Source organism: Diceros bicornis, chromosome 19, assembly GCF_020826845.1.
Source record: "Diceros bicornis minor isolate mBicDic1 chromosome 19, mDicBic1.mat.cur, whole genome shotgun sequence".
Taxonomy (NCBI): domain Eukaryota; kingdom Metazoa; phylum Chordata; class Mammalia; order Perissodactyla; family Rhinocerotidae; genus Diceros; species Diceros bicornis.
The window spans coordinates 16,100,420-16,112,915 of record NC_080758.1 but is presented as its reverse complement, the minus strand read 5'-3'; the positions used below and the strand labels follow the sequence as shown (position 1 = coordinate 16,112,915).

General features: G+C 51.0%; 1 protein-coding gene across 1 annotated transcript; it reads right to left on the bottom strand.

The window, feature by feature from the left end:
* Positions 1-5,635: 5,635 nt before the first annotated feature.
* Positions 5,636-12,221, bottom strand: KCNS1 (potassium voltage-gated channel modifier subfamily S member 1). The gene is given in 3 exon segments (XM_058562625.1): positions 5,636-8,684; positions 10,933-12,081; positions 12,084-12,221. Coding segments are annotated over 3 exon segments (1,758 nt in total). The 3' UTR covers positions 5,636-8,213.
* Between the last annotated feature and the right edge of the window lie 275 nt (positions 12,222-12,496).

Here is a 12,496-nt window from a genome sequence, read left to right as displayed (position 1 = left end):
GAGAATTCTTTCCACACTCAGGCACAGGGCCTTGCTGGCCTGAACAATGAGGTCTGGTAGTCATCGAGGACCGTCCCAGCCAGCACCTAAGAGCTTTGTGTCCAGAGCCCGAGGAGAGAAGAGATTCATAATAGGACCCACACCTCAAAGCCACTGCCTTCAATGGTGCCTGGAGAGTTAAGTTTGCCAAACAAAGTGATAACAGTGGATGTGGTGCCAAGTGAGTACAGTCCAGGATTAGGAAGCCTGAGTTTGAATCCCTGAGTCATTGCTTTGACTGTCTGCCCAGGGGCCACAGTTTCTCCATCTGTCCAATAATGATAATACTATTTTATTAATTAATATTTATTATTATATATTAATATATAATGTTATGTTATTTATTTTATTATTGCTGTTTTAGGGTTGTTGTGAGCAGTATATGAGATAATGGATGTGAAATCACTTTGTAAACTGTAGAGTGCCACAGACATGTGAAGGGTGGTTATTATTATTCATTGATAGGTCATCTTCACTCTTGGGAGCCTCAAAAAGTACCTTCTGAGTCAACCAGATTCCCTTCCACCCCTATTTTCCAATATGAACACCCTGCTTGGCCCTTACTTGAGCTAAAAAGCTCTTCTCTACACAAATGGACTCGGGTATGACCTTGGACCTCTCTGGGTCTCCGTTTTCTGATTTGCAATATGGGGCTGGGGAGTGGCAGATCTTAAGTCTGACCATCCCTAAAGAACACTGTGTCCTACTTACCAGTGAAGTCCCCACCTCCTGAGGTCACTGCAAACAGGAAGATACTACCACAGACATCACGTCCCAGAGCCCCAGACATCCTGAGCTGTCCCACGTACTCTGCCGGCCCAGGGCCCCAATTACCCCTGAACATCTCAGGACCTCATCTCTCCACTTTACAGAAGCTGAAACTGAGACCCAAGAGAGCAAGACTGCAAGGGATAACTATGGGATCTGTCCAGCACACGTTTCCTCTTCTGGAAATTGCTTGACTCCCACACCAGCTGGGAGTTCACATGGCGGCTGCCATGTTCTCACAGACCCAACCCTTTGCCACAGCTGAGTGATCCAGTCACTTCATCCGGAACTGAGCCAATCAGAGCTCTTCTGACACATTTTTCAAACTGGAGCTGGGACGCAGTTCTCTGGTGGAGGTGCTACAAGATGTAGAATTGGGAGATGTTGGTAACCCTGTCATCTGGCATGTGATGTAGAAATCAATCTCTGTCTCTCATTCCTGGTTTCTGTTGTTGCTGAAGTCAATCCACCTAGCTACCATTCCTACCCAGTGGTATTGTAATAAATATTTCTTGGTTTTGCCCACCCAGGATTCCTCTCCCTCATTTTAATGAAAGCACCGTACTTTGTTTTTGGTGAGGAAGATTGGCCCTGAGCTAACATCTGTGCCAATCTTCCTCTATTTTGTGTACGGGACACTGCAACAGCACGGCTTGATGAATGGTGTGTAGGTCTGTGCCTGGGATCCAAATGATGAACCCCGGGCTGCCAAAGCGGAGCACGTGAACTTAACCACTACGCCACCGAGCCGGCCCCAAAATCACCCTACTTTTTAACTACACTTCTGCTGTCTGTGTCCTGGTGAGATCTTCTGTGATAATTCCTCCAACCTTCCCCCCAGCCATGTGATGGGGATGTATGACCCAAACCGGTCCAGCTGGACTCAACCTTCAGGGAATTTTTAGCTTGAGCAGAGTGATACATAAAATGGAGGCAGTCGTCACTAAGGCCTTCAATTGCTGTGCCCTAAGAGGTGATTCATGGGTTCCAACTACCTCCATCCCTGTGTTGCCCTCATTCCTATCTTTCTCAAAGCCTGGTTATTTAATTTTACGTCGATCCTATCCTGTATCTATCCGATGCAGTCATTTTTTGCTTAAGTTTTCCAGGGTTGCATTCTGTTGTTTGAACCAAAGACTCCTAACTGAGAATTTGGAGTCATAGTCAACATGTCCACCAGGAAATGTGGGGCATTAAAAATGATTGGGTTTTCATGGGGCAAAACACAGTGAGGCTGCTGCTCGTGCTCTGGCCCTGGAGACCAGCAGACCAGGGGACGCAGCGATAAAGGGCTATTTCCTGTATTACTTGATGTTATCTGACCACTGAGGACGTGGCTGTCAGAGAAGGGTAGCTTCTGGCGCAGTTCAATTCTAAGGAGGTGAGGAATGCCGGGGTTGTCGGATAGAATGTTTTATTTCTAACCGCAGAGAATAATCTAAAGGGAAAGTCAACAAAGCAAGTCCAAATATAATTTTTTTTGACACAGAATGACACGTAGAGCGTTTCTGTGACCATGGTGACTCTCCCGACTGGCAGTGGGGCTGCAAGCTCCAAAAACCAGCATTTGTAATTGATCGTGCAGGTTACTGAATTCACAGCCCTGCTGCACTTTTATGAAGTTGGGCATTGATAGGAGGAGGGGGATTATGACAAGTGGAATGTCCAGGTAGAAAGATGTGGCAGAAATGCAAGGCAGTCGAAAACACTGGGTGGAAGCAGCCCTTCCTTACGGGAGACAGCTCCCGAGTTTCTGCCCGTTCCTCCCTCCACCCCTCAAGGCTGCTTAGCTGGAAGGTGGGGATCAGTTTTGGCCTAGAGGGTGAAAAACAGACTCTGAGTAGGAAAGAAATCTTGGACCCATACAGACTTGCAGAAACTTGTGAACTGACACCATCAGAAATTTGGGGAGTATTCAGGGGAATGGATTTTTGTGGTGCTTAATGAAGTAAGGGGAGATGTGATTTTGGACCAGGCTGATCTTCTTGATATGGATGCATGGACCAGGGATTCTGCATTCTCTGTGCTAGCTCCAGGAGCTGGCTGGGTTCTTACCACTGATGGGTTGGCTAATGCAAACTTGGACCAAACACTGGCCCCCATGAAATGGAATTTAAAGCCCCCAAATCCCTTGGCATCACGTAGAGGAAGGGAGTCAAAGATTTCTGAAGGCAGGGATGCTGGATTGGATCTATTTGGGGACTCCTTCCCACAAATACCTCTAACTGTGGCCCTTCGTGAACCCAGAACACTTTACCCTTGCTTTGAGGAAAGCCTAGATCAGGAGTGCTGGGTGCGGGGCTGCAATTTGAAATGGGTTCTCTGATCTCACAGGGGAAGAAGAATGCAGAGGTGTGGGAGGCCAGGTGTTGGCATTTAGCCCTCAGAAATTAAGTGGGAGGGGCTGGCCCCGTGGCGTAGTGGTTAAGTACATGTGCCCCACTGCTGGTGGCCTGGGTTTGGATCCCGGGAGTGACCCGACACACCGCTTGTCAGGCCATGCTGTGGCGGCGTCCCACATAAAGTGGAGGAAGATCGGCACGGATGTTAGCTCAGGGCCAGTCTTCCTCAGCAAAAAGAGGAGGATTCGCATGGATGTTAGCTCGGGGCTGATCTTCCTCACACACAAAAAAGAAATTAAGTCGGAATGGTCATCATAAATCCAGCAGGCTCTAAATGAGGCAAGATCTCACGCTGGAAGGCCCTAAAAAGTTAAATTGAAGATGACCACTAAAGTCTTGCTCGATCTGTATAACCAACAAAACATAAGAAACAAAGCAAAACAAAACCCAAAAGTATTCTCTAGCCCTGGCAAAAAAATTCCTGACTTGAGCCACCATGATAGTTACAGATCACCAACACCTAGGCTTGAGTTTGTTGATTGATCTACCCTTTGAATGAAGGCTATGCTGCTTGCCATTGAGGAAGGACTTGCTATACGACTACACGAGTGGAATGTGATCATCTCTCTCGCTGTCTCCAAAAGAGCCTGTGGCCATTTACCACAGTAACTGGGTGTTGAAGAAAGGGAAATACCCAAACCTTTCAGGGAACCTTGGATGAAGATTTTGAGCCACTACCAATTTTTTGGGTCCAAGAGTACCTGTAGGTCCACCAATCATGTGAAAAATAGCGTTTTGACCTTTCTCTATGTCACTGGAAATCTAGTGGGATCCCAAACCTATCCTGTATCTCCAGTTTCTGAGTGATAGTTGGAGAAGATCCCCACATTGGCTCCCTGACCCATGGAGCCATTATAATATAAAAGGCCAATAGAATCCAATTGAACAACTGTTTCAAAATAGAAAACTCAATAGCGGTACCACATCTTTGTGGAGGCTGTAGAGATTAATGCCTTCACCAAAGACCCTACAGGGTGATGACTCCTATCAAAACACCATTAGTTTCCTCTATTTGGTTGGTGCAAATTAGATGTCTTGAAAAATGACGGTGGATTATTTTAATCAAGCGGCAATTCCAATTTAGCTGCTGTGTTAGATATGTACTTCTTATTACAGTCCCTGGAGCTAATATGCATTTATTGGTTTGATTCCAAGAAACAGAAACCACTGGAAGCATTTTGCTATGAGCTGGAAGGGATAACAGTCTTCCTTTACTATTTAACTCAGGATACTATTTAACTCAGTTCTCCAGCTCTGCACCAGAAACACTTCAACTCCCTGATCATCCCTATTCCACAAGACATCAAACTAACCCACTACACTAATTAAATCACATTAATAGGGCCTGGAGAGCAGAAAGAGTACTTTTGGTTATACACGAGATAGTTTCCTCATGTTAGGAACCTTTATAAAACTGTGTATGGGAAGATGTGAGCATATGGTGTGCTGGGCAGCCAACGGTTGGAATGTAGTGGGCATGTGCTATTTTTGCCTATTAACATCCCTCCCCTTTATTTTGGTGATATCACACGGCCGTTTCTCTGGGTAAATACCTTTCTTCCACCCTACCTGGTCTGTTGTAGATGTGAATCCAGGTACCCTGCCCTCCATCCCCACCAAGGGAGAGGCATATGACTCAAGCTAGGCAAATCAACCTCTCCCCTGGGATTGGGACTGTGAGCAGAAAGATCTAGGGAAGGGAGGTGATTGGAGGCGGGTCATTTGGATGGCAATGTCCTAAACAGAAGGTTCATGGGTCCTGCTACGGAGGGTCCTAGAGCTTCCCTCATTCCTGTATTTCCTGAGGCCTGGCCAGTCAGCTTTTCCTTTGATGGGTGAACAGCACCAATACCCTTCTGCAGTGGGCTGAATGGTGGTCCCACAGATATGTCCACATCCTAATCTCTGGAACCCATAAATGTTACCTTATTTAGAAAAAGGGTCTTTTTGCAGATGTGATTAAGGATCTTGAGATGAGACCATCTTGGATTATCCAGATGGGCCCTAAATGCCACCACAGGTGTCCTTATGAGAGAGAAGCACTGGGAAATTTGACACACACAGAGGAGAAGGTGATGTGATGACAGAGGGAGAGATTGGAGTGATGCGGCCACAAGCCAAGGAATGGCAGCAGCCACCAGAAGCTAGGAGAGGCAAGGAAAAGATTCTCCCCTAGAGCCTCTGGAGGGAGTGTGGCCCTGCTGACACCTTGATTTTGGATTTCTGGCCTTCACTTTTTTCTTAAGGTAGTCAGTTTCTGTTGTTTGCAACCAAAGAACCCTAACTATAACAGTTGTTCATCACTTTAATTATTTACTCCAATGAATTATCCTTTTTGACCAAGTTAGTTCCAGCTGGATTCCTGTCACTTGCAACCTGTGCCAAATCCAAGATTAGAATCAGAAAATGTGGATTCTGAGTCCCTCCACATATCACCCACCCTCCCCAATCATCCAGAAAGCACACCAGGCAGCCAGCTCCGTACAGGCAGAAGCAGGTCCCTGGGCCCAGCGTCTTTATTTGCATAATGGTTTTCAGTGATGCATGGGAGTGGGAGTGAGTTGTTGCTTTTCTACCAGGACCACACACAACCTCGTGATGGACGCAGGGGACGATTCTCCCGAGCTTTCCCCACAACAGCTTTAGGGACTTGTCTGTGGGGTCAGAGAGTCTGGAACATCGGGCTCCTTGGTATGTTCAGCAAGACCATAAGGGTGGTGCATGCAGCCCTCCTGGTCTCTGTGCCCCGACCTGGGCACAGCTGGGCCCATACATTATGAGGTGAGCGTGCAGGAGGGCTGCTGCGTGCGTGGTGAATTCACGAGCAGCCCCTTGGCTTAGCTCCAGTCTCTGCTCCAATCTGGAGACTTGGAATCCACCACGTGTGGGGGCCGACTATGTACCAGGGTATGACACAAGACCTTCACACCTGCCGTTCCCTCTGCTTGGAATATGCTTCCTGGAACCCCCATTGGCTAATTAGCTATTTATCCGTATAATGGCAGGTTAAATTGTCGCTTGATCAGGAAAGTCTTCTCTGACCTTCTTGGTTATTCTAGTCCCCTGTAGTTAGTAGAGCTCACTATTACATATTTATGTGATTATTAGATTAAAATCCCTCTCCCTCACTAGCCTGCAAGCTTCACGAGTACAGGGATATATATTTGTTCCCTATCATGTCTCTTAAACCCAGTAAACAGTCAATAAATTGGAAGCCACGTGGGTAAAGTAAATCTGAGAAGTGGTGGGGCTAAGACAGTGGTGTCTGTGTGTGTGTGGGGTGGGGGGAGGACACTATGGGGAACTGGAGAGTGCATGCCTCACCCAAAGGCATTCAAATTAAAAAAATATACTAAAAATACTGTTCAGCTAAATAAAACATGTCTGCAGGCCTCACATGAAGCCCCAGCTTATGATTCTTCCAAAAGATATTTGTTGAATGAGTGAGTGAAGCATCTACAAGGATCACTGTAAAAGTCTCAAATGGCAAGGAGGGAGAAGGGCAGAAATGAAAGGACCTCCTTTTCAGTCTTGTCTACACCCTCTCTAAGGCGAGGTCTCTCTCTGGCTATTTCCTCTTTCTCCCCAGTGCTTGGCACACAGTAGGCTGTACAAATTGGTTGATCCATTCAACATTTACCAAATACCTACTCCTCCCCAAGGCTGGGTTCAACCATTCAATGTCTTCCATCTTGAGCTCAGTGTGGTGTGACCGTCAGAGCCACAGTCAGGTAATGACAATACAGTGATGGGTGTTCAAGCAACAGTACATGAAAAGGGCTATGGGAACCGTCCCCTCCCAACTTTCTCAGCAAGTGGAGAGAAGATACAGCAGGGGAGTACAAGAGACACGCCCCCAGCCAGGATGAGGGGGTGGAGCTGGCCAAAAGGGGAGGAGTCTCAAGCATTTGCCTGGATGGTCACTCAAGGTACAGCTGGAGGTTGTGTGGTGCACAGAAGGGAACTGCCAAGGTCAGATTTGGGGATCCAACATGGGGGACAGGTGTCCATGCACGGCAGCCCCTTGCCACCAACATGTCAGAACTCAGCTGGCTTTAAGTCAGTGCCTCCCTGCTCCACTGGGCTGTCATCTCCCTCTGGGGCACAGATTGTGACAATGGGCTGAAATCTGGAGATGGGGCAAGGAATTGCCCACTTCACACATCAGGTCCTAGCAGAGCTCGGTCTAGACCTCAGGCCTCAGGCTAGGGCCCCTTCAGACTTTCTGCATCTCAAGCCAGCCCTGAGAGGAAGCTGCAGGAGACTATTGCTTAACAAATCTTGCATATCAGCTAAGAAGGCAGCTCTTTCCTCCCAGACTTCATCTTTGAGAGCTTACCCCTCTTGGAAGCTCCTGGAAGAGAACCACAGCTGAGGTCCAGGGCTCCTACTTCTGAATCCCCTGTCTGGTCCTTTCTCTAGCTCTGACAGAGGGTTCTAACTCTATGGATCAACTCTGGGGATCCATGAACCCCCTAAAACCACAGACAAACTTTGTGAGGGCAGAAGGAAGACAGAGGGGAAGGAACATTGGTCTTGGAAGACCAACAATGCAGATTACAAACTTGGCTCCACTACTTCTCGCTGTTTGACATTTGGGCGAGTCATTGCACCTCTCTGAGCCTCAGTTTCCTCATCTGTGAAATGGGGATAATTCTCATCCTCCAACATAGGGCCAAACGTGAGATGGCTAACAGAGAGATGCTTAGGAATTGTCAGCATCCTTTCAACTTACTCCCTTTGGCTCATGCCTGCTTCATGGATGGCATGGAGGTTCATTTATAAAGGTCTCTGGGCTGTTCTCCAGGCTCACAGAATCTACGGTAACACTATGCTGCCGTGGGCCTTTGGAGAAAGGGACCCAGCCTCTGGGTCTCATTCCTCAGGCCAGGGTGAGTGATCCTGAGAGGTCATGCTACCATGAAGATCTTAAGCAAGGGAGGAATCTCTGCTCTGTTGCAGCTGACCGAAGGGATGTGGGAAGGGGGATATGGAGCCCTGGTTTTAATAAATCTGAGAGCGTGGAGGCCCACTGGGGGCCTGGGCCTCCAGGTCTACAGACCTTCCCTCTTGGGAGGTCTCGCGGGATGTCTCCAGAGATGCCTCCGACACTCCATCAACGCTGCTCAGCAAGTCCTCAAACTCCCGGTGGTCGCTGTTGCGCACGGCGGCCTCCAGAGCCTTCTGGCGCCGGTAGAAGTGGGAGAACTTGTTGAAGATGATGGTGATGGGGAGCGCTACCACCAGGATGCCCCCCAGGATGCAGCCTGAAGCTGCCAGCTTGCCAGCCACGGTGACTGGCACCACGTCCCCATAGCCCACGGTGGTCATGCTCACTGTGCCCCACCACCAGCAGGCCGGGATGGTGTCAAAGCCCACCTCCTCCTCCTTCTCAGCTGTGTAGGCCACGCAGGAGAACACAGACACACCCACGGCCAGGTATAGCAGTAAGATGCCCACCTCACGGTAGCTGTGCTGGAAGAGAAGGTAATAAGTCAAGTCAGAGCTGGGGGTGCTTACAGACTTGGTATTGGGGATATGGGGAAACTGAGGCCCAGAGAGCAGAAGGGACAGGTCTGAAGTCACAGAGCACGGTGGAGTTGGTGCCAAGACCCAGGTCCCCTGACTCCAAACTAAGATCTCTCAACTACAATAGGCAGCAAACCCCTTGGGACGGAACACAGGCCTAATTTCTGTTGTCCAAGGTGCCTGCTAAGCCACAGTTGTTTCTTCTAATGCAGGGGCACTGGTGGCACCAGCCAGGTAATGAAAAGCTTGTGGTTTTTACATGGTTGCAGAACCAAGAGAGAATCACAGTTTATATTCCACCATGCGAGTTGCTTTCATGTACTTTTAACTGCTCTATCACATTTTTGATAAATACTAAAATATTTTCTGCCCCTCAAGGAAACTGAGAGGACAGACCACCCCGTGAATACACTTGCCTATGGGTGTGGCCAAGCCCTAGGGCAGTGGTTCTCAAATAGGGCAATTCTGCCTCCTGGGGCACATTTGGCAATGTCCGGAGACATTTTTGGTTGTCACAACTGGGGCAGGTGTGCCTCTGGCATCTAGTGGGTGGAGGCCAGGGATGCTGCTAAACATCCTACAGTGCACAGGACGGCTCCACAACAAAGAATTATCTGGCCCCAAATGTCAATAGTGCCGAGGCTGAGAACCCCTAGTCTAGAACAGGGCCTTCCAAACTATAATGTGTGGAGGAATCATGTAGGGATCTTGTTTAAAGGCAAAACCCAACTGAGTAGGTCTGGGGTAGAGCCAGAAATTCTGCAATTCTAGCAAGACTCCAGGTAATGAGAAAGCTGCTACTGGCCAGGGGCCTCACTTTGAGTAACAAGGCTCTCATCTGGAGTCTTACACCTGTGTCTTGGACCCTGGGAGCTTCAATCAATACTCTTCTCCCTCCTTGCAGAAAAAGCTAGTAGCATCAGGCTCTGGTTCCCTGCACGGTGGAGGCAAGGCAGAGTTCTGCGGCGGAGGGATCTTCCCTAGAAAGATGCTGAGTTCACGAGGTCTGGCTAACGGGAATTCCCTGTACCTGCCCATCGCCCTGGCATGCTGCCCAGGTCACCTGCCTGCACCCAGCACCCTGGCTGCCCTGCCATGATGGCATGAAAAGGCTTTACTAAGCCACGGGTGGAAGGGATCTTTCAGTGCCTTCTAGGGATCCTCAGCAGGGCTGCACGGAGCTTTAGGAGAAAGAGCATGAGGTGCTGGAGTCAGGCACAGCTGGGCTCTTCTCTGGGCTCTGCCACTTACTCACCGAGGAACCTTTGACAAGTCCTATCACCTCTCGGAGCCTCAGTTTCCACATCTGCAAAGTAGTGACAATAACACATGCCCCTGCTTAAACCTCTCACAGGCTCCCCTATCCCTGGGGATCAGGTCCAAAATTGAGGGCCAAGAGTTCACAGCCCTTCAGTACCCTGTCCCACTCACTTCTTCAACCTCATCAGCTGGCACCCCCTTCCCTCCATGTCCCCTCCCAGCATTCATCCTGCTCTCTCTCTGAGCCTTTGTCCAAGCTGTTCACATTTCCCCCCTCCCCAAAGCAGGCTAATTTCACTCCTTCGAGGGTAAGCTTGCCAGGGCAGTGACTCACTCCCAGGGCAGGGCTGACACAAGCAGAGTGCTCAGTAAATTGCAACCAGGCTTACAAAGGCCAAGCCTCCAATCTCAGGTTCTTCATGTACGGGAAGGGAATAAATAATAGCATCTTCCTGAGGAAGTTGTCCTGAGGACGAAATCAATAATGATGTGAACTTGGCATAGAACTAGCACTCAGGAAGTGTTAGCTCTGGAGCTATTGCTGGACTTACCCTATTAAGGGTGACCTATGCTATCTGTGCCTCCTGATAATGCCAGAGGAAAGGCTCAGCGGAGAAGGCAGTTAGCATCCTGCTTCGCATATTTTGTGCTATGTACTATTTGACGTTTGACAGATAGATCAAAAATGACCTTTGCCTTTTTCTTTCTCCCCTGGGAAACAGAAATACCAGAAAGCCGTTCCTTACATGACTGTTGGGAAGGTCAGACTGGATATGAAATGTACACCTGGTATCTAGCCCTGTGCTTGGCACAAAGAATGTCGTCTCAGTTCACTGGGCGCCTGGACACAGCAGGCTTGTAAGTTCACCTGCTAACCAGCCCGATGGTTATACCCACCTCCCCCTGACCCCCAACTCCGCCTCAGAGGCCTTACCTTGAGCGTGGCACCCAGGGAGCGCAGCCCGGTGGAGTGACGCGCCAACTTGAGCACGCGGAAGATGCGCATGAGGCGGAACACCTGCACCACCTTGCCCAGGTCGCCGAGATCCTCGCCGCTCGCGCCGCCCTGGTCGCCGAGCGCCGCGCCAGCCACCAGCGTGAGATAGAAGGGCAGCACGGACACGATGTCGATGAGGTTGAGCGGGTGGCAGAAGAAGTTGCGCGCGCTGGGCGCCAGCAGGAGGCGCGACGACACCTCGAAGCTGAACCAGGCGATGCAGAAGTACTCGAGGCGCCGCAGCACCGGGTCGTCGCGCATGCCTTCCGGGCTGCGGCCCGCGGCCACCGCAGCCACGGCGGCCGCCGCCTCGCGGGCCTGGTACTCGGGCAGGCTGTGGATGCACATGGCGGCGATGGAGGCGAGCACCACGCCGATAGAGACGCAGCTGAAGAGCTTGCTGGGCAGCGAGTATCCCGGGTTCTCCATGGTGAGCCAGAGGCGGCGGCGCAGGCGGCCACAGCGCGCCGCGCCATAGCGCGCCAGCTCGCGCTGCACGTCAGAGATCTCGTCGGGGCACGGGTCCACGCTGCTCGGCGTGTCACTGTCCTCGTCCCAGTCGCGCGGCCGCGCCACGTGCCGCTCCAGGTAGCGCGCGCGGCAGCATGTGGCCAGCGCGCTCTCGCCCAGGCCCCAGTAGTCGGCCTCCTGGCCGAAGGCGAAGACGCACAGCTCATCGAGCACGTGCAGGCGGCCGGTGCGGTAGAAGTGCACCAGGCCCAGGAAGAAGCCCGGGTGCCGGTCGAAGTAGAACTCGCGCGCCGCCTCGTCGTAGTCGTCGCACAGGCGCCGCGCCTGCTCCTCCGACGCCGCAGCCTGCAGGCGGCCCAGCCGCGTGCCCGGGAAGCGCGCCAGGGCGCGCGCGCTCAGCCGCCGCCGCACCCCGCCCACGTTCACGCGCAGCGCCTCGTCGCTTCGCCGCCAGGAGACCCCGGCTCTGGGCACCGGGGACTCGCTCACCACAGCTGCAGCGCGCCGACCTGTGGACACGGGAGGGACGCGCTGAGGGGGTCCCTGGCCCTCCCTTCCAGGAAGACCGGGTTTAAATCCCCTGCTCCATCCACCAGCCAGGGGTGTTGGAGGCTCACTGTGAAGCCTCTGGTAGGCAGTAGGCGCTCATTAGGTGCCAAGTGCCCTCTAGACTCAAGAGTCGGGCTTGGGTTTGAATAGCCCACAGTCCCCTACTGGGGGACTTTGGCCCAATCACTGAGCCTCCCCACGGCCATTTCATTTGCATAAAACAAATACTGAGCTCTACCTAGGAGCATTATGACAGCGACTAAATGGCAGGATGTCCTGGCACCTGGTGGTTGCTCATAGAGGATGTACCCCTTTCCCAGAGGTCTCCTGGGGCATCTGGAAACGCCAGCATTCTGAACCTAAGTTTCCTCCTCAGCTAAATGGGGACAGTAATGCTTACCATCTAGGGTTGTGGGGAAAATCAATATAGACTAGCAGTTTTCAAGATGTGATACCTGGACTAGCAACTCTCAGTGTTACC